At 38.5% G+C, this 23,020-nt stretch overlaps 3 protein-coding genes across 3 annotated transcripts in view; 2 read left to right on the plus strand and 1 right to left on the minus strand.

Moving 5' to 3' along the window:
- The window catches only part of MED12L (mediator complex subunit 12-like), a 470,668-nt gene that overhangs the window by 109,323 nt on the left and 338,325 nt on the right, over window positions 1-23,020 (minus strand). The window lies entirely within an intron of this gene.
- P2RY12 (purinergic receptor P2Y, G-protein coupled, 12) lies at window positions 1,647-4,963 on the plus strand. Its single transcript, XM_006867982.1, has 2 exons — window positions 1,647-1,805; window positions 3,873-4,963. The coding sequence occupies exon 2, from the start codon at window positions 3,887-3,889 to the stop codon at window positions 4,913-4,915; it is 1,029 nt and encodes a 342-aa protein (XP_006868044.1). The 5' UTR covers window positions 1,647-1,805; window positions 3,873-3,886; the 3' UTR covers window positions 4,916-4,963.
- On the plus strand, window positions 15,301-16,319 carry P2RY13 (purinergic receptor P2Y, G-protein coupled, 13). Its single transcript, XM_006867981.1, has one exon. It carries the CDS (start codon window positions 15,313-15,315, stop codon window positions 16,312-16,314), a length of 1,002 nt encoding a protein of 333 aa, XP_006868043.1. The 5' UTR covers window positions 15,301-15,312; the 3' UTR covers window positions 16,315-16,319.

Genomic DNA, 23,020 nt, shown 5'->3' on the forward strand with positions numbered 1-23,020 from the left:
TGAAAATAGTCATGATTTTCTTTCACAAATTTTCTTTCATTTGAAGGTCCAAGAAACACTGCAACTTTCATATAAAGACAAGTGTCACTCATTTATTGACAGAATTCACCTCTGACTCCTGAATGAACACGGTCAGGTTCACCCATGGAAAGCCAGTCCTGTTCATTCTGCATGGCCGCAGGGTAAGGTGAGGATAGGGCAAGGATAGTGTGCATGGAAGAGAGCTGAAAGTACGTAGTGGTCACAATGCATGTGCTGGGACCACAGAACATGGGTTGGGATTCATGTTTCCAATTAACAGTATATCCTTGGGAAAGTTACTTCATTGATCTGCTTCTCAGTTTCTGTCATCCAAAGAATGAGGATAGTATGAGAATCTATTTTAGGAAGTAGTTTAGATATTATAGTGAATCAATACAAGACAGTATAGCCATCCCACCATATTATAAGCCCTGGTGTGATGCTATAGGATAAGCACTGGACTGCCTTGTGCTTAACCTACAGCACTTATCCTACATATATGTGTATATGGAATCCTGGTGTGGATCAGTGGTTCAAACCCACCGGCTGCTCCTAGGAAACCCAATACATGAATCAGGACCAGCTCAACGGCACATAACAACAATATATGTAAAACAGCAAAAAGTTTTAGCCTTCAACGAAATCCCAACTAATCTCCTTTCCCATTTTACATTAGAGGTTAAAGAGATGTAAAGAATACTGATACAAGTATGCATTAGCTTAATGAAGTATTACTCCCTCAAAACTCCAAGCTGGGGGTGGGGGGCAAGAAAAGAAGAAACAAAAACTAATCATTTGTTGATATTTAAATTACACTCAAGAAAAGCATTAAGCACACTTCACATACTAACCCTGTTGTTGTTTTTAATGCCGTCGAATCAATTCTGACCCATAGCGACCCTGTAATAGGGTTTCCAAGGAGCAGCTGGTGAGCTTGAACCAATGACCTTGAAGTTCAAACGGCTTTGCAGTCTAGCATATTAACCCACAGCGCCACACCAGGACTAACCCTGGCAATGGATAAAACTGTTTTTCTGTCCTAATGTAATTTTGTAATCAGATAATTTATAATGGTAGGATACTGTTTTACCTACAAAGGAATTGATTAAACACAGATTTATAATAATGGCATTATTAACCAAGGAGGAGGTGGAGGGAGGCAAGCAATAACGCCTGTAACAAGCACGCATTTCAACCTAATGCAATTACTTTTTAAAATGTTAAGCACAGTATGTTTTCAGGTTCATAACCGTCTGAGAAATCAAGCTTGCAACCTTCCCTGGAAAGCAGAGCTCCATTACTTGATCTCCACCTGGACTTATCATTTATTTGCATGGAAAATAAAATACAAGAACAACCACACAAAAAAAGCCAAGTTAAACAGCATCGACTAATTCTATGGCAGGTTTTGATAAAACGCCTCAAGATTTTAAATAGCTTTTTAAAGATGACTTCTCACCCATCCTCTTTCCACATTTCGCAGGAAATAAAAGCAGAAGTTCTAAAAATGACCAGACAGAAATACAAAGTGTCTGCATAGCTTTGACACCACAGTGCTTGAAGGTAATCTCTGACTGTGAAGCCTTCTTCTACTCTCTCTCTCCTTCTTTCTCTCTAGAATACTTAAGACTGTACTGATGAAAGCTCAGCAAGTCCTCTATCATAAAGAGCTTGACATCTAAACTTTGAAAATTAAAGGAAAAAACTAGATGCTACTCTGCAGGTTGCATTAATTACTACTTACTGGATATATTCAAATCCTTCAGGATTCCCAAAGGAACCAGGTAACTTTGCATCTAGAAGTACTGGGCAACTCTATGTTTTACGCTTGATGTGTAAATTTCCTTTTAATTTTTTTCTTTAAAAATGGAAAGCTTTTCATAACAATAACAGTAATGCAAGCATGTATTTGGAGTAAAAATTAAATTACAAGCCAGATTTATGGTGTTAAAAACAACCATTAAATACTTCATTAACAAAAAGGATTTAAGAGCATGAATGTAAAATACAGTGTCTTACTTAATCGTAAAAGTGTACCATAAATAAAACTACTATCTAGATAGAGCTAAAATTCAAAATGACCAGAATACTTGTTAAAGAAGTTAGTGTCTGCTCCAAATGAGCATTTCTCCAAAACAGAATGTCCAAAACTGTCAGAGAATGAACAAATAGCAGCAAATAGGGAAGTATAAAGTTAGTGATCTTGTATCAACAGAAAATGTATTTTGCTTAGTTTTTTAGAAGTTAACCCAGGTGAGGAGGTTTTGAGAATTGAAGCCATGCTTGTGATAACATGATTTTTGCTTTACATTAATAACTGAAGAAGAGGGGCAAAGTATTCCATTGGCGTTTGGGGGAATTTAGTGTTCTCCTTACTCCTCCTGGAGCTCAGGTGGCAAAGTGGTTCAAGCACACAGTTGCTTATAACTAAAGTCAGTGGTTTGTCCCTCCAGCTGCTCTGCAGGAGAAAGATGTATCAGTCTGCTTCTGTAAAAATTAGTCTTGGAAATCTGAAGAACACAGTTCTACTTGAAGGGACACATATATATATATACATATTGTTTGTCATATTTCAAACCCACCAGCTGCTACTCGGAAACCATATACAGGTTCACTATGAGTCAGGAAACACTTCACAGCACTTAATAACACATGAAAAGTTGTTTTAAATGATTATTTAGATATGTGTACTATCAACCTTATTGCATCTAATTATTTTATGTAGAATCAATTTAATCAGTCCTTGATAAAACAAAATAGATCAAGGTTTTTATTTCAAATTTCAAATCTTAGATACCAGATATATTCCGGATACCTTTTTGTTTTCTGTATAGTTGTCTATTGTGGTAATAACCTACAAAACCAAAGACATGATTTTGCTGTTTTATTTTAGCTGTAATTATATGCTTCATCATCTAGAAAGCACGCCCCAACTGTTTTAAAGAGTGCCACATGATTGTTTTATTGCTTTAAAACTACATTCATGATAGTTAAGAAAATGTATATAAAAACTCCAAATTTTAGATGGTCTCTATTGAGAATGAAATATCTACAGGTAATAATATTTTCCAGTATTGAATGAGCCAGTAAACTGATTTCTGGAGGGTGACTGAGCAAAACAGAGGCAAGAGTATCTCACAACTATGCATAAAACTATTTTTATTCAGCATATTATTTATTTAGCAATAAATTCACCAAGACCAATTTTACACCAACGTCTTTTCACTCTTTGTTTTAAAATTCTAGGAAAGCAGTTATCAGTCTTTCCATAGAGGAATGGATTAGTAGTACCAGAATAAATGAGTATCACCGATGGGGATGGTGTAGGAAACATGAGTGCATAGCACAACTGAGCTGGACTGCAAAGTCAGTTTGAACTTCAAGGATGGCAGTCCAAGCTCACCAATCGCTCCTCAGAAACCCTATACAAGGTCGCTGTGGGTCAGAACCCACTCAACAGCACTTAACAACAACAACTTATGAAGTGAAGGTAGAGAAGACTGAAACATGGTCCAAATATTTTCATTCTATTATTGATGCATAAATGTAGGTGGGCTCTTGTCTAAGATAAAAAATGTATTGTGAGAGGCAAACATCTGACAAATAACAAGAACTACAAAGCATCCATGCCTTTGTGAACTCACCTAAGACTGTTATGCTTGGCTTGAGATAGAATATTTACTAAAATGGACTATTATAAGGTTAGTTTTCTGTGCTCCTACTAACTGCCACGTAATGATCATAAACAGCAATTTTTAGAGAAGGCTATGTCCAAAAATGTGACATGAAGAGATAACAGCAAAATCAGCTACCTGTTCCTGAAAATAACCATTCTCTCCCTCTTTCTCTAGGTACCAAAGAAGAAATGCAAGCCATGGACAACTTCACTGCTGCGGCTGGTAATGGCAGTCTGTGCACCCGAGATTACAAAATCACCCAGGTCCTCTTCCCGCTGCTCTACACCGTCCTGTTTTTCACTGGACTGATCACAAACAGCCTAGCAATGAGGATTTTCTTTCAAATTCGCAGTAAATCCAACTTCATTATTTTCCTTAAGAACACAGTCATTTCTGATCTTCTCATGATTCTGACTTTTCCATTCAAAATCCTTAGTGATGCTGAACTGGCGGTGGGATCGCTGAGAACCTTTGTGTGCCAAGTTACCTCCGTTATATTTTATTTCACAATGTATATCAGTATCTCATTCTTAGGACTGATAACGATTGATCGCTACCAGAAGACAACCAGGCCATTCAAAGCATCCAGCTCCAACAATCTCTTGGGAGCTAAGGTACTTTCTATTGTCATCTGGGCTTTCATGTTCTTACTCTCTTTGCCTAACATGATTCTGACCAACAAGAGGCCAAGAGACAAGAATGTGAAGAAATGCTCTTTCCTTAAGTCAGAGTTTGGCCTGGTCTGGCATGAAATAGTCAACTATATCTGTCAAGTCATTTTCTGGATTAACTTTTTAATTATCATTGTATGCTACACACTCATTACAAAAGAACTGTACAGGTCATATGTAAGAACAAGGGGAGTGGGCAAAGTCCCCAGGAAAAAGGTGAATGTCAAAGTTTTCATTATCATTGCTGTGTTTTTTATTTGTTTTGTGCCTTTCCATTTTGCCCGAATTCCCTATACTTTGAGTCAAACCCGGGATGTCTTTGATTGCTCTGCTGAGAACACACTATTCTATGTGAAAGAGAGTACTCTGTGGTTAACGTCCTTGAATGCATGCTTGGATCCATTCATCTACTTTTTCCTTTGCAAGTCCTTCAAAAATTCCTTGATGAATATGTTGAAGTGCCCCAATTCAGGAATACCTCCAGCCCAAGTGAACAGGAAAAAAGGACAGAGTGATGGTGACACAGCTGATGAAACGCCACTTTGAACAAATGAACGGGGGATATCTTCCAATGTGTGAGTGTTCCGAACTCCTAACAGTAAAGCACTATATAAAATTATCAACACCGACTAAGAAGTGGTTGAGTTAATAACAAAGACTCTGGAAACAACCAGTAGAAGACTACAAAGTAATTTTCACTTACATTTGCAGTAGAAAAGCTTTCTTAAAATGTAGAATCACACCAGCATGTAGCTGTGTAGAACAAACTGTAGCCAACTGCCATGCCCCACATGCAAACCTACACAGAATTTATGCTTTTCAGAGTTTTAGCAAAACATATAACCAAGCATACAATATTACCTACTGTAATTTGTGAAGTGCACTACAGATCAAATCCAATTTTTTATGATGCACAGAGTTTTTAGGATTTAGAGAATTTTAGCAAAATGGATAACAACAATATTTCCAGTAATTCTTTAAATAAATTCTTGATCACATCCTATTTTTTTATGAGTCAAAAACAAGACAATGATCATGCTGATGTAACTTAGAAAAAAACAAAACATCACACTTAGATGTATGCAGACCCTACTCTTAGTCATTTAATGGAATGCTAACCTATTGTGATCCTTACTATAAAAATTAGTTGAGTGAAAAGACACAGCTAAAGAATAACAACTAACTTTTAATTACCAGTCAACTCCCATTGTTGCTTTTGTTGTTGGTAAGTGCTGCTGAGTTGACTTTTGAGTTATAGCAACCCCATGTGACAGAGCAGAACTGCCCCATCGGGTTTCCTAGGCTGTAATACTTATAGGAGCAGATCTCCAGGTCTTTGCTCCCATGGAGCCAGTCACTGGTGGATCTAAACCACCTACTTTTCAGTTAAGCATCCAGGTGCTTAACTGTTGTACGACCTGGACTTAAACTAACTGCCACTGTCTGTGATTAAACTGAGTTTTCTGAAAATGTTTATAAAAAAGACCTAAGTTTAAAGCATTATCTTTCCTGTAAAGACAACAAAACAAGCAAAAAGGAGTCACTAAAATAAGAAGACTTATTTTTTATGATAGTCTAATACTAAAAATAATAACTATTCCTTTAACACTAGTGAAACTGGTTTTACTAAAACCAGGACAACTTTAATGACTACAAAACTATACTGACATTTGCCTTTTTTAATAACCTTCATGCTGACAACTTCCAATTTTCCTAGATACATACTACATATACTCATTTGTGGAATGGATGTGAGTTAAAAATCACAAAAAGTGCACATCCCAGTTGTATCTTTCCACCATACCTACTCAATCTGTACTCTGAGCAAATAATTTGAGATGCTCTACTATATAAAGAAGAATGCAGCATCAGGATTGGAGGAAGGTTTATTAACAACCTATGATATGCAGACCAAACAACTTTGCAAGCTGAAAGTAAAAAGGAATTGAAGCACTTAACTGATGACGATAAAAGAGTATAGCCTTCAGGATTGAATTAAAACTCAATATAATGAAAACAAAAATCCTCACAATTGAACCAATGTGGAACATCATGATAGCTGGGGAAAAGAATGAAGTTGTCAAGAATTTCATTTCCTTTGAAGCCACAATCAACACTCATTAAGCAGCAGTCAAGAAATCAAATGATGCACTGTGATGGACAAATCTGCAGCAAAAGATGTTGTTAATGTGGGAAAAAGCAAAGATGTCACTTTGAGGACTAAGGTGGGCTTGGCCCAAGCTGTGGTATTTTTAACTGCCTCATATGCATGTAAAAGATGGACAAGTAATAATTTAGATTGAAAAAAAATTGATATCTTTCAATTATGGTGTTGGTATAGAGTACTGAATATACCATGGACTGCCAGGAGAATAAACAAATCTGTTCTGGAAGAAGTACAGCCAGAATACTCCTTAGAAGTAAGGATGGCAAGACTTTGTCTACTGTACTTTGGAGAGACCAGGTCCTGGAGAAGGACATCATGCTTGGTAAATGCAGGGTTAGAAAAAAGCGACAAAGACCCTCCAAGAGATGAACTGATACAAGGGCTGAAGCAATGGGCTCAAACATAGGATGCACTGCTAGGGTAGCCCTGGACCAAGCAGTGCTTTCTTCTGGTATACACAGGCTTGCTATGAATCACAATTGACTCAAAGACGAGCTGAAAGAAAATATATGCTACTGGAGATAATGAACATTTTCCTTAGTAAGAAAAATGAATTAAATATGACTATGCAGTAACACAGCTTAACTGTTAGGAGGAAAGTGATCCAAGTGTTTGGAATTGCTTATTTGTAAGTATGTGTGTATAACATGAAAATTTTTACATTAAACGCTAAGTCACACTGTTGTTGGAATTTCTTTGTTTGAAGATATGATGAAACTGGTGAAAGTTAGACCTGGACAGGACAGCCTTGTTTGATCAGGGTTCATAAGTTTTTCACCTTTGGTAGGGTGTAGTCTTATTACTTTTCTGTTTCTCTCTTTAATGAGATATATTTTTAAATTTCCTTCTTAGACAGGTTTCCACCTTACACAGGTTCTGGTTTTCACAGGTTTTACTGTATAAGATAGCAAACTCACTTCCCTATCTATTCCCTACATTAAACACATTTAAGAAAGCATAGCTACCAACACTGTTTTCTTATTTGCTATGTACAAAGCCTTTTCTGCATCAAGGAGTTCATACACAAATGAAATAGATCAGACTTACAACATGTAGTATGATTCCATACAAACCACATTCGGGATTCTTAATATAACCAAAATGCATAACACATTTGGACTTTCTCAGCATTTATCTCAATTGTTTTTGATCCTCAGATCAGTTGTGTGCTCCAACAGAAAATTTAGATATTAGTGTCTAAATATATTGCCAACAGACACAAAAAGAGCAAATTCACTGAACCTCAATAATAAGCAATTTTATCCAAACCCTCCACAACTTCTGCTAGGCTAAATTTCAGTACAGACCTGAACTTGTTTAGCTATCTGATTCGGTTATCTGTTCCCAAGGGGCTGCATTTCCTTCTCTGCCATTGCTAGAAGCGATCACCTGATGTCAGCAGAGATGCACACAGAAATGCACATTGACAAAAACGCATATTCTATGTACTGTCTGGACAAAGAGCCTTTGCTGTCATGTAGACTGATAGGGTAAATAGTAACGTCTAATGCCTAAGTGTGCTGGTTCAGTAAGAAGACCAGGAGAGTTGAGCTGGATGAGAAACTAGAGATCAATCTAATTTTCTTACTTAACAAATAAGAACAATCAAGAGCAGATCCACTTTCAACCTGACTTCATCCAAGTCAGCGGTAAAAAATGAATTAATACTAACTACATCTCAGGAGCCTGACGATCAGGTATTGGGGACTGAAAATGCGATGCAAAGATTTTCTTTGTTGTACAGAACTACAACGCCTGGTGTGGCAATGTGGGTTAATGCTCTGGACTGCAAGGTTGGTTTGAACCACAAGTTCAGCAGTTCAAGTTCACCAGCCACTCCTCGGAAACGCTATACAGGGTCACTATGAGTCAGAACTGACTCAACGACACTTGGCTACAATGTCACAGGACCCTGGATATCAGGTGTTGGGGACTGAAGGGCATGCAAAGATTTTCTTTGATGTATAGAATTACATTACATCATTAATCCCTTTTTTTAATTACTAAACTAAATAATTGTACTTACCTGGATTATATAAGCTCAAAAGACAGACACCATATACTTCTACATCAAACAATAAAATGAATCTTTTTAAGAAAGACTGAGAGACCAATATCTATGGAGTACTCATTATATTCAGGAGTCCTGGTGTAGTGCTGTGGGTTAATGCGGTGGGTTAATGCAAAGCCATTTGAACTGCAAGGTTGGCGGCTCAAGCTCACCAGATGCTCCTTGGAAAACCTATACAGGGTCACTATGGGTCGTAATGACTGATAGCACTTAATGACAACAGCAACATTATATAAAAAGGAGCCTTGATGGCACAATGGTTAAGTGTTCGGCTTCTTTAAACCCACCAGTAGCTTCACCATAGGAAGAGGTGGCAGTTTGCTTCTGTAAAGATTACAGCCTTAGAAACCTTATGGGAGAGTTTTCTACTCTGTTCTATAGGGTCACTGTGCATTGGAATCAACTCGGCTGCACATAACACTGTCTCAATTTGAAACAAAAATTTCACAAGTCCGTGTAATGTTAAAGTTGATTGTTCTTTCCCACGAGTCAATCAGTAACTGTCAGACTCAAGAACTCCAATATTTGGCAAACACATCCATGTTCATCCTCCTACCTCCCAGAAGTCAATCTGTTTTGTGCTTCAATTTTCTCACCTGTTAAATGGGAGAGATCTCTAAGAGCTGTTATAAGAATTAAATAAGGTAAAAGAGTTACTTAATACAGTAAAACTAGCATGATTTATTGATTTTGTTTATGTATCTTTGAAACTAATAAGATTTTAAATGTTTAAAAAAATTAAACATTTAATGTTCAATTAAAATTCAAATGTTTAATTCCCATCTTACGAGTATTGGTGGCTAGGCAGTAAGAAGACCAGGATAACCACCAGGTCAGCAGTTCAAGTCCACCAACTCCTCCTCCAAAGAAAGAGGAGGCTTTCTGCTCTCATAAAGATGTATAGCCTTGAAAAGCATATGGAGGGATGCTATGAGCTGGAATCGACTTGATGGCAGTGGCTGCTTGGGTTAGCAGACTACTTTGATTAAGTGCTCTGCTGTTACCCAACAGGTCAGTGGTTAGAATCCACCAGCTGCTCCACGGGGGAGATACCCTCCATTCTGATTCTATAATTAGTACAGCCCTGGTAAGCCTATAGGGCAGTTCTATATTGTCCTATGAGGTTGCTATTTGTAAGAAATTACTTGAAAATGGGCTTGGTATGTTTTTGTGTGTATGTGTGTGGACTTTTTTGTTGCTGTTTGTTTGTTTAGCAAAATTTCTGTGACCTTCTAGGGTATCTTCTTAGATTCCCGCCTGTCTTTTTTTGTTTTTGTTTTTTAAGGTTTTTATTGTGGATTGAGCGAAAGTTTACACGGCGGCAGATCATCAGTTTTATAGTCAACAAATCATACACCTTGTTTCATTACAATGATTATAATCCCCTCCGTGTACCATCAGTTAACAGTATTTCTCTCTATTTACTTTAGCTTTTTAAAAATAAAACAAACAAAAAACCACGCAGGCATATATAAAAATTTACACCTGCAAAGGGCACATTCTGCAAGTCTACCTCCTGGCCACCAGCTCTTAGTCCCTCTCTTCCCATGAATCTAGAGTCCTCAGCCGCTCCCCCTCTCCATGCCCCTATCTCTGCCTCCATCTCTGGTGTATCTGGATAAGGTCCTACATTCTGCTTGTGTTCTTCTCCCTTGATGATCCTAGGGTCCTCTGTTTCTGGACTGTAAGATTAACTGCTCCCCTGTTTTTGTTACAAAATTTCTACCTTTACAATTGTGACAGTCCCAATTAGTCATGGTAACAATTATTCACTATTGAATCACACGTATTTTATCCCCATCTCTTTTCACCAGACCCATCTAGACAAGATGAAAACCATTCAGTCCCACCTATCTTTTGTGAGCTATTTCATCAATGGTTTTATGTTTTGTTTTGCATTTTCATTTTATTTAAAAAGAAATATGTGACACCTATCATATGCTAACCACTGTTCTAAGTACCTGGAGAATGCTCATATCATTCTCTTAACTCTATAAAGTAAAAACCATGGTTTCGCTTCATTGTTAAGAGGAGGCAATCAAGTCACAGAGACCTTAAATAACGTATCCAAGGTCACAAAATAAGTGAGTTCTGGAATAAGGAAGTGAAATCATCCATTTTGGCTCGAGAAGTAGTAACTAGTCACTGTTCTTCTGGACAGCTTCAGAGATGTGCCCTCAAGGGAAAAAAACTTCGGGCGTGGGAAGAATGTCACTGACATGGCTGTGAACTAACAAAAAACTGGCCAATACACTATAAGCATGCACAAATAGAAAATGAATAACCTGTTGCGTACTTACTACAAACATTTTGTAATCTACTTCATTCACTTAAACGAATAAGCTTCCACAATTCTAGAAATGGGTACTGTAAAATAGTTCCCTTTTTTAAAAGTGTTTCCACATTGTGGCATTTTGAAATTTCACTGAAATGTTATTGCCAGTTTTCAAATTATGAAATTATCTTGTACAGCATTTCCTATGATTAAAGTGAAACTATTCCAAAGCTTCAGGGAGGTTGATACTTAATTAGCCTGGATAAAACCCTCTACTTAATTCTTATTGTTTAAAATTGCTTGTTCTTTATTTTATACATTCAAGCAAACAATAAGATATGCTTACATTATATCACTGAAATCCAGAATCCCTATTTCCGGGAATCCATTTGAGTCGAATGCAGATTTCTTCTGTGCTAACATTCTATAAAACTCATTGACATCCAGTCAATTGTGACTCACAGTAAGATAGAATGCAAAGATTTCTTTGATGTACAGAAATACAATGCCTGGTATAAGACAGAGGAGAACTGTCGCAAAGAGTTTCCAAGGCTGTAAATCCTTACAGAAGCGACTGCCACATTTTCTCCCTAACACAATTTTGGTTGTGTAAAACCAACCAAAATCAATGGACAATCTACCACATATTTAAAAACATTCAAGGAGATACAGAATTTTAATTCTCAGAATTTCAAGTCAAATTAAACCATAAAATTCTTCTTCCATATTGTTGGTTTTTATTAACTCTCAATCAAACCAACCACAGTTTGTTTGATCTAACACTATGTTAAAGCTTGAGGGCAAGGAATATGAAGTGAAACTTGCATTGGAAACTCCACATCCCCTATATAATTTCCACATGTCTGCTTTTCATTTTACCTGCCTGATGAGGTAGCATTTCTTCTCTTATGTGAAAGCAGGAAATACACCTTTCCCAACTTGAAGTGACCTAATGGAAAAATTTTATAGACTTTGGCCCAAGGTTCACTAATAAAATTACTGAAGCCTTCTGTACTTTGAATACAACATTAAATGTAGATTGAGTAAGTATGGTGAAAGAATTCAATCATGGTGCACACCTTTCCTAATTTGAAACCATTCAGTATTCCCTTATTCTGTTCAACAGCTGTATCTTGGTCTATGTACAGGTTTCTCATGAGCACAATTAAATGTTCTGAAATATTTATTCTCCACAATGTTGACCATGATATCCCTCATTCCACATCCTCTTCTGAATCCAGCTCTGTCAATACATGGTTGCAGCTGTTTTTGTATGATTATCTCTAGCAAAAATAACTATATAGCCAACACTCGTGGTGGTGGTTGTGATGTGCCGTGGAGTTGGTTCCACCTCATAGCGACCCTGAACATGGTTTCTGAGGCTGTAAATCTTTACGGGAGCAGAAAGCCTCATCTTTCTCCCGCAGTACAGCTGGTAGTTTCAAACTGCTGACCCTGAGGTTAGCAGCTCAATTCATAACCACTATGCTACCAGAGCTCCTGGCCAACACTAATAGTGGTTACAAATCGGGGTACGAGTCTCATAGTCAGCAGTTCGAAACTACCAGCTGTTTCTGCTCCCATAAAGATTTACAGCCTCAGAAACCCTATGCAGGGTCGCTATGAATTGGAGCCAACTCCACGGCACATAACAACAACAATTCTAAACTCATTCCAGTTGGATTAAGGGATTATCATTACTGATGTCAGATGGCTCTTAGATAAAAGCAGAGAATATCACCAGAAAGATGTTTGTGTTTTATTGAGTAATGCAAAGGTATTTAACTGGGTATCCATAACAAATCATGGATAACAATATGAATAATGGAAATTCCAGAACATTTCATTGTGCTCATGAAAAACTATATATAGACAAGGAAGCAGTTGTTCTAAGAGGATACTGAATTGCTTAAAATCAGGAAAGGTGTATGCCAGGGTTGTATTCTTTCACCATAGTTACTCAATCTGGATGCTGAGCAAATAATCCAAGAAGCTGGAGCCTATGAAGAACATGGCATCAGAATTAGACAAAGACTCATGAACAACCTGTGAGATGCAGATGACTAACCTACTTTGCTTGCTGGAAGTGAACAAGACGTGAAATTCTGAACTGATGAAGATTAAACACTATAGCCTTCAGTATAGATTGTGCCCAGTGCAAAGAAAATGAAAATCCGCACAACTGGACCAAAAAAAGTAACATCATTTTAAATGGAGAAAAGACTGAAGTTTTCAAAGACTTCTTTTTGCTCTTGGATCTACAATCAACACGCAGGGAAGCCACAGTCAAAATCAAACATACAAATCTGCTTTAGAAATCCTCTTTAAAGTGTTAAAGAGCAAGGATGTCACTTTGAGGACTAAGATGCACCTGATCCAATCCATGATATTTTTAATAGCTTCTTATGTGTGTGAAAGTTGGACAATGAATAGAAAGAATGGATTATGGTGTTGGTGAAGAATACTGGAAGTAACTGGATGGCCAGAAAAACAAACAATCTGTCTTGGAAGAACTGTAGCTAGAATACTCCTTAAAAGTGAGGATGGCGAAAGTTTGTGTGTTGTACTTTGGACATGTTGTCAGGAAGGATTAGTCCCTGGAGAAGGACATCATGCATGGTCAAGAGGAGGGTCAGCAAAAAAGAGGAAGATCCCCACCAAGATGGATTAACATGGCGGCAGCAACAATGGCCACAAACACAACAATTGTGAGGGTTGGGCAGGACTGAGCCGTGTTTCATTTTGAACATAGGATTACTATGAGTCAGAACCAACTTTACGGCAACTAACAACTTTCTAAACTCAGTTCATTCACACAGCCCTATTCTGTAGATATGATTATTAAATCCGTTTTATAGATGAGGAAATGAAGGCAGAAAGTGAGGCACAGAGCTGTTAAATCATGTGCCTATAATGAGCAATCAATAAATAGTGGGTCTGAGATTGACCAATAGTCTGAATTCTAATACCCTTACCTCTTAGAAAACATGTCATTTCATCCCTCAGAGATCCAAGGATCAAGAGATTGGGACAAATGTCTGCAAAATTAAGTAGGCCATCCTCTTGAACATAAATTCCTGAAAAAAACAAGTCTGCCAGGATGCAGAAGATTGATTCTGTTGAAATTTAGAATAGATTCTTATTTTCCTACTAGGTTACAGTTTGAGATTATTTTATCTTTTTAGCTACCATTATTGTGTATTTGTTGTTGTTAGGCACTGTTGGGTTGGTTCCAACTCATAGCAACCCTTTATAAGGTTTCTGAGGAGCATCTGGTGGGTTTGAATTGCCAACTTTGTGGTTCACAGTCCAGTGATAAGAGGCTTTAAAAAAATGTTAGTTGAACATGTAGATAGAGAAGATAAGCTGTAGGCAAGCTATTATATGAGCAAATATGGTAAAGATAATTGCAAATGAACACAGATATTCAATTACAGAAAATTAACACATAACTTGGAACCAAAAGAGCTTCCTTATTAGAAAATCCCCAAATCTTTGAATACGAAGAGGCTCTAATGGATGTTACACACTTGAAAATGAGGAAGGAAGAGCCCAGTATAAGAAAGCAGAACACTGACAGTAGCTTCAAATGTTCTTGGGCTGAACTAATGACTATCACAGTCAGAAGACACAGAGCTGAGTATCCTTCCAAACAAAGGTGAATTTCAAGTTTTATTTTTTATTATGAGTGAGTTTCCAAATGAAAGATGAAATATACTTAACAAAATTGTTTTAAAATTACTATTCTATAACCATAAGTTATATTAGAGCAATCTGAAAGGTATTGGTGGTGGTGGTTATGTACCGTGGAGTCGGTTCCAACTCATAGTGACCCTGTATAGGGTTTCTGAGGCTGTAAATCTTTATGGGAGCAGAAAACCTCATCTTTCTCCCACGGAACCGCTGGTAGTTTCGAACTGCTGCCCTTGAGGTTAGCAGCCTGACTTGTAACCACTATGCTACTCTAGCTCCTTCTGAAAGGTATTACTACCTCTTAAGTGGGGTTTTGTTTTACTGTTATGTGAAAGCACTTGAGAATAAAGTTGTTCTTGTTGTTCATCATTGTTGAGTTGGCTTGGACACGTAGCGACCTTGTATAGGATTTCTGAGGCGTAGCTAATGGGTTGAACCACCAATCTTGTGGTTAGCAGTTTAGTGCTTAAATTACAGCACTGTTATTTGAATTTCATAAAGCTGTAAAAATCATGGTGCTGCAAAAAGTATCAAAACTATATTACATATGCTAAAACTTCAAGCATATTCACCATGCACCTTCTCAACAGATCTATTAAATGTGTTGAATAAAAGCAAGAGGGTTAATACATTACTACAAACCCAAAGTCTGTTGTTTAGTTTTGTTTTGTTTTGAAATAGCATTTCCAAATCATGAGGTCTCTGTTTTATGTTTTTAGCAGTTGACACTAGGAACAATGAACGGCACAGTGGTGAAGGCTCTCAATGTGTCGGAACGGTGCCCCAGAGACACGCGGATGGTACAGCTGGTGTTCCCAGCACTCTACACTGGCATTTTCCTTACCGGCATAACGCTGAACACTCTGGCCCTGTGGGTGTTCACCCACATCCCCAGCTCTTCCACTTTCATTGTCTACCTCAAAAGCACCTTGGTAGCTGACTTGATAATGACTCTTACGCTTCCATTCAAAATCCTCTCTGACTCGCACCTTGGACCGTGGCAGCTGAGAGCTTTTGTGTGTCGCTTCTCAGCTGTTGTCTTCTATGAGACCATGTATGTGGGCATCATGCTGCTGGGCTTTATCGCCTTTGACAGATTCCTCAAGATCATCAGGCCATTCGGAAAGTTTGTCGTACAGAAACCTGCTTTTGCGAAAACAGTCTCAGTCCTCATCTGGCTCCTTTTGTTTCTAATTTCCTTGCCCAATATGATCTTAAGTAACAGGGAGGCCACACCGTCCTCAGTGAAGAAATGTGCCTCTTTGAAGAGTCCTCTGGGGCTGAAATGGCATCAAGTGGTGAATTACATATCCCAGTTTATTTTCTGGACTGTTTTTGCCCTCATGCTTCTGTTCTATGTGGTGATTGCAAAAAAAGTATACAACTCTTTTAGAAAATCCAAAAGCAAGGACAGCAGAAGCAACAAAAAGCTAGAAGGTAAAGTATTTGTTGTGGTGGCTGTGTTCTTTGTGTGTTTTGTGCCGTTTCACTTTGCTAGAGTCCCATATACTCAAAGTCAAACCAACAATAAGACTGACTGTAGACTGCAAAATCAACTGTTCATTGCTAAGGAATCAACTCTATTTTTGGCAGCAACAAACATTTGTATGGATCCTCTAATCTACATATTCCTCTGTAAAAAATTTATAGAAAGACTACCATGCATGAAAGGGAGAAAGTTTGTAACATCAAGCCAAGAAAATCACAGTAATCAGACAGACAATATAATCCTAAAATGACAGCTCTATATGAGGAGGCTTCAAAAGGACGTGGAAAAATTGCATTACCTTTTAATTCCATTTGTTCATGAAGTTTTAGAAGCCCTCTCGTACATGGTTACCTTCTGTGTACTGAGGGACTTTAAAAAGCTAAGTTATTTCAAATTAAATTTAGACAATAAAAGGAAAACAACTGGAACAAACACTTTATTATGTGTTATTTTTGTTATGTGCCATTGAATCAGTTCCAACTCATAGCGACCCTATATAGGGTTTCCAAGGAGCAGCTGGTGGGTTTGAACTGCCGAACTTGTGGTTCGCAGGGCACTGCTGATCCTACAGCGCCACACCAGGAGTCCAAGATACGTTTTGTTTTGTTTTGAATGTAAACAAGTTACTGTTGCTATTAAGTGCTGTCAAGTCAGTTTCAATGCACAGCAACCTCATATAGGTTTTCCGAGGAGCGACTGGTGGGTTGAACCACTGACCTTGCAGTTCAAACGGACTTTTGGTCCAGTGCATTGACCTCAGGGCCATACCACGACTCCATGTTATTCTCCTTGTGTTAAAAATAATTCAACATAGACATTCTTATGTGGAATGAATCATTAAGAGACTGCAATGGAAAACTAACAGCCACTAGAGGTCATCTTTGCAAAACATTTATTTATTTTTATTTTTTAAACACCTTCTCAGATTTTTGTACACACAGGTTAAACAGTCCTGCTGCTTTTGTATATCCCACAAATGTCAAGATATTTGCTCAGGGAGTCCTGGTTTAGTGCTGTGGGTTAATGCAATGCACTAGACTGCAAAGTTGGTTTGAGCCGCAAGGTTGGTGGTTCAGGCTTACCAGCTGCTCCTCGGAAACCCTATACAGGGTCGCTATGGGTCAGAATGGACTCAATAGCACTTAACAACAACAGAATCAGTGTTCCTGGATGTTGCAAATGGTTAACCTGACAGTTGCTAAGCCAAAGGTTTGAGGTCATGTCCATCCAGAGGCACCTCCAAGAAAAGGCCTTGTTTACTTCTAATGCAGCAGCTAAAAAACTCCATGGAGCACAGTTCTTTTCTGACACACTGACACACACAGGAACTATTCAAGGGCAACTTTTTTTTCCCCTTTTTTTAAAAAAACACCTTCTCGCATTTTTTTGTACACACAAGTTAACCAGCCCTGCTACTTTGGTATCCCACAAATGTCAACATATTTGCTCCAAGGTCCATGGTGAAAGCTGAGGCTTGAAGTTTAAGGGATGCTAATATGAAGAGATTGAGAATCTGGAGGAAACCAAAAAAATCTCTCCTTCCAATTACAAAGAGTCTCTTTGCCATTATCGCAGTGTTCTACATGAGGCATGAACCAAAACCCAAAACACACCTACTGTCATCAAGTTGATTGTGACTCACAGAGACCCTATAGGTCAGAGTAAAACTGTTCCATAGGGTTTCTGAGACTGTAAATCTTTACAGGAGCAGACAACAGCCTCACCTTTCTCCTGTGGAATAGCTGGTGGCTTTGAATCATCACTACCACCAATGGCTTCTGTCTATAGGAGGCATAAGCAACATTATTAAAGCATGTATAATAGTATTTTCTTGCATGTTAGACTGTGTACAATTCAAGAGCAGGAATGCTATGCTATTACTATTTGGATTCTCCCTCTGGCCAGAAAATACTCTAATGGTAGCTGAACATGCCACACACTCAGCGAAATCTCCCTGGGCCACAACCCCATTGCTCTAGCCTTTACCCCTGGTTTAAAATAATTATGTCTCCCACAGATTCATAAAACCTTCATTGCAGGCATTCTCCTTTACTAGTAAGCTGTTTTCCTGACTGCATCTTCTAAAGACACTTTAGTTCTTAAAGCAAGACAATATGGCATGTTTACTTGGTATCCTCACAGACCATGGACTCCAAAAGTATCAAATAGAATGTGTTACTGTTCTCCTAATCTGAGTACGTGGCATTGGAGCTGCTGACACATAATTAGAAATATTCATTGTGTTAGATTTTTCAAAGGATAGTGACCTATTTGTATTTGTCTGTCTTTACTGTTTTTTTCTGGATATCTTTGTGGCTCAAAAAAAGAAAAGTGATAAAATGTTACCAGGGATTGTAAAATTGTAGAAAATGCATAGCGTGGCCATGCTCTGTATATATGCCACTAGTTCCAACACTTATCATCATGAGGTGAATCTCAGATCCCCTTCCATGTCTTCAAATGTCCTGAGGGCCCTGGAATTTGTTTATATTTCTGGCCTCATCTCCTCACTGATTTTCCATACATTCAATTTTACACACTTGTGTAACTGTCAGATGTGCCAGCTTCTTTTTGCTCCTGAATCATTGTACATGCAAATTTCCCTCTCACAAACAAAACTCACATCCATCCCTAAAGCCATGTGTTGCCATGAAATCTCACCTGGCCAACCTCTCACCACCACTTCAAACCCGCTTCTGTAGGTTGTCATGATTCACTTATTGTACTCACCCTGCTGCTTTGTAATACTTGCTCACACATGTATCTACCCTTTAAATAGCCCATATATGTTGTTGAGAACAGACATTGTATCTCACTATGCAATCAATAAATGCTTGATGAATTAAATCAAACTGGTTTTATTTTTATATATTAGGAAGAACCATGTCTCTCTGGTATTTTTCTTATCAAAAGATGATATATACATTCTTAAAAAGAAAGCTCAAATTATTTTCACTTATTCTTTCATACAGTATGTGTAGGGGTGGAGGAAGGAAGTGTCCTTGGGTTTATTAGTGATTACTCATGAAGGAAATAGGGTTACTAAGCAGCCCATGTGTAGCTTGGGGGTGAATGTCTATCAACATTTGTTTTAAAGCGATTGACAAAATGCTTCAACTATGCATTGTTCATTTCAGTAAAGTAAAATTCGTAATTATAGCATACTAAAATCTCAGGAACCTTCTTTAGAAAGTACTCTTGATGTCTGATTTTCAGTCTCGCAAATAACTCAATCACAATGAACTATTATCACTAATCCACATCACCTGCATTAAGTACATTATAATGTCACAAGACTGTAATAATATAAGTGGCTGTTTCTAAGCCATTCTTTTTTTTTTTTTTTTAATGTTTTATTGTAAATTATGTGATCGTTTACATGGGAGAACATTAGCTTTACATTCATCCTATTGTATATCGTTTCATTGCCATGATTACAATCCCTGCCATGCATCATCACCCAACCAAAGGGTATACACTATAAGCCTGCCCCCCGGTCATCAGCACACAGTCCCTCTCCCTCTCTGGGTCTAAAGTCCCCAGCTGCTCCATCTCTCCATGTCATCGTCTCTGCCTCCATCTTAGGCATCACGGCTTCTCTGGGTAGGGTCCTGCTCTCTGCTCTTCTCCCTTGATGGTCCCAGGGACCTCCGCTCCTAGACTGCAGAATTAATCACACCCCTCCTTGCTATAAAACATATACCTTTACATTTCCAACCCTCACAATCAGTCCTGGTAACAATTATTCACTATTGTATCACAAGAGACCTATCCTCATTTCCTTTCATCAGTCCCGCCTAGACAGATTGGATACTACTCAGTGGAGATTCTAGCTTCCTCCATGCCCTATGGATCTAGGATCCCACTTGAAAGCTTGTAAGCCAGTCACTTCTTGCCTTTGTAGCCCCTCCTACCCCCCTTTGGGTAGCCAACGTCCAAGTGGCCGATCCCTGTCTACTCTGTGTATAGAGGCGGTGGGAGTGATTCTTGCTATTAAGACCTGTTCCCTCTTTTGAGTGACTGTATCCATAGGTGTTGTTGTTGTTGTTGTTAAGTGCCGTCGAGTCGGTTCCGACCCATAGCGACTCTGTACAGGGTTTCCGAGGATGTAAATCTTTACGGGAGTAGAAAGCCTGATCTTTCTCCATAGGTGTAGGTCAAGTTTATTAAATTGTATCAGATTACTTTTTTTCCTCTTCTTTCTTCTTCTACTTGAGCTCTAATCATCCAGTCAGTGAAGACAAGTCAAGTGGGTATTATCTGCAAGTGTGGATGTTCTTATGCATATGCCCTCTCTTCTTATCAGCCGGATGCTTCACTTTCCACTCTAGTCCTCTGTGGCTATGTCACTGACTCTGGGCCCAAGAGTCCCCAGGTCTTGCCACACTGCTGGTCAACCAGGTCTTCACCCGGGTTCACAGAAGTCTATTGAACGTTGTAGGGCTTAGCTGACCACTTAGCTGTTTTTCCCTCACTTCCCCTTATCGGTGATGTATGTGGCCTTCAATCAGAGCATGTATCCCCATTGAGTCTTAATCTTGGAAGGGGGTTTGCTCCAAGGGTGCCCTACCACTTGCCTTGATGTCTCCGGGGCAAGCAACGTGCTTGTTCTTGTAGTAATCAGTCAGTCTGCCTATATTGTTTTGTGTTTTTCCTGTTGGTCTTTCTTTCAAGAAGTATCTTCTGTTATTCTAGCCACTCCAGGCTGCTCTGCCCATCCTTTCAAGTGGAAATTTCCCACATCTGAAGATTCTGGATGCTGTTCAGGATTCCACCTATAGTTCTATGTAAAGCAGAGGCTCCGCAGGAAGCCTCCTTCACTGGGCACATTGTAGCCTCATTTTAGGTATTCCAATCAGTTATAAGCAGAAGACGGACTACAAGTTTTCTATGGTGATATTTCTGGCCATTTCTTTCTCTCCCCCTCCAGTGTCTATTTCATAATAGTATGCAAAGGAAACCAAGATTCAAAAGACAGCCAAGCATCTTAACATTATTTCCCCCCTTCTCCCCATTCCAACCATGTCTCAATCCCTGTATCCCAGACCCCTGTTATTCCAAGGTTGTGCATAAATCATTCTTTACCCCTGTCCCACTTAGCCCATGCAAACCTGCCGTATTGGTCTCACATCCGCTTTGTTCGTCTATTCCCCTCCCCCTCTTTGTGCACTGCCTCCCTCCCTAGCACCCAAACTATCCTGTGTCTATTGCCTGCCCCTGTGCTCCACCTTCCCCTCCCTCCCCTCACCCCACTCCCCACATCCCAGCAACCAGCAAAGAACTCCACCCACCCCCCCTTTAGTATGGGTTCTTTTTCTTAGTCTTTTACAGTAGTGGTCCTATGCAGTATTTCTCCTTTTGTGACTAATTTCACTCAACATAATGTCCTCAAGGTTCATCCATGTTATGTGATGGCTTGCAGCTTCCTTGTTATTCTTCAAGGTAGCAAAATATTCCATTGTGTGTATGTACCACAGTTTGTTTATCCATTCTTCAGTTGATGGGCACTTTGGCTGTCTCCATCTTTTTGCTGTTATAAATAGTACTGCTATGAACATTGGTGTGCATATTATCTACTCATGTTATGGTTCGTATTTCTTGTGGGTAAATACCAAGTAGAAGAATTGCTGGATCATAAGGTATTTCTATTTCCAGCCTTCCGAGGAAGCACCATATTGCTTTCCAGAGTAAGCCATTCTTTTTAAATACGAAGCCATGCTCAGTGGGGTAATCTCTGTATTTTGTCTCTAATGACATTTTCAACATACACTGAATATGTTGCTGTTAAGTGCTGTCGAGTCGAGTCTGACCCATAGCAACCCAGTATAGGGTTTCTGAGAAGCAGCTGGTGGGTTTGAACAGCTGTGAAATTGCTTTTTTTGTATTTTTTCTGGGAACTTTCAAATTAAAATTTCAATAGAAAATCTGTCCACCATAAATACAAATACTTCATTCCACGATGATGTTGTTGTTAAATGCTTTCAAGTTGTTTCCGACTCATAGTGACCCCATATAGGTTTTCTGAGAAGCAAATGGTGGGCTTGAACTGCCAACCTTAGAGTTAGCAGTTCAATGCTCATTCCACAGCACCATACCAAGACTCTTCTTCCATGTTAATAACAATATAATCAGCCACAGAGTGTCTGATATGCAGAATAAAATACTTTATAATGAATTTGAAGATGCATATTAGAGGAATCTTAAAAGTAGGCTCACAAATTTAAAAGCAACAATTTAAGATTAACTTCCCAAACTAGCCATCACAAGCTAAATTCTACAATACGCTATGGAACAAGATGCTATACTATAAATAGCACAAAGGGGCAGGGAACAAAACTGGGGAGAAAAAAAAATAGCTTTGATAGAGTATATGAAGCTCAGAAAATAATGAATTTCTGTCAAAAAAAACCCACCCATGTAATTATATTTAATGGTTAACATCAGGCTAAGGTCTTCTGACTAATAGGTGTGTGTGTGTGGGAGCGGGGGTGGGGGGTGGATGAGGTGAGGGGACATTGTACCACACATAGCATTCTTGAGACACTAAGGAGAGTTACTGTAAAAGCAAAAGGAAGACTGAGAGTCACAGTGAATTCCCAACTCACAGAAGTTAGAAGGCTGATAAACTTGTTAAAGAATTTATTTTTTAAATCATTCAATCTTTATACCAGTCCTTCATATATTCCACATACAGCTGAAAGCAGTTCCTTCCATAGCTTTCTAAAGTCTGTTTCTAAAAAAGTCTATCCATTCTCGTAAGCTATATTCTTCCAACAATTTACTAGAACAAAATGCACATGAATCTAAACAAAACCTTCAGAGTAGCAAAGTCCAAACCAAGCAACTTCTGATCTCTGTGGATGGTGTTCTTACTAAAATTTAGAAATCACAAGTCATTTGAAGTACCTAGAACTATAATTCAACATTTAAAGCTTTAAATATACATCATATAATAT

This window comes from Chrysochloris asiatica, unplaced genomic scaffold, assembly GCF_000296735.1.
Source record: "Chrysochloris asiatica unplaced genomic scaffold, ChrAsi1.0 scaffold00113, whole genome shotgun sequence".
Lineage (NCBI taxonomy): Eukaryota > Metazoa > Chordata > Mammalia > Afrosoricida > Chrysochloridae > Chrysochloris > Chrysochloris asiatica.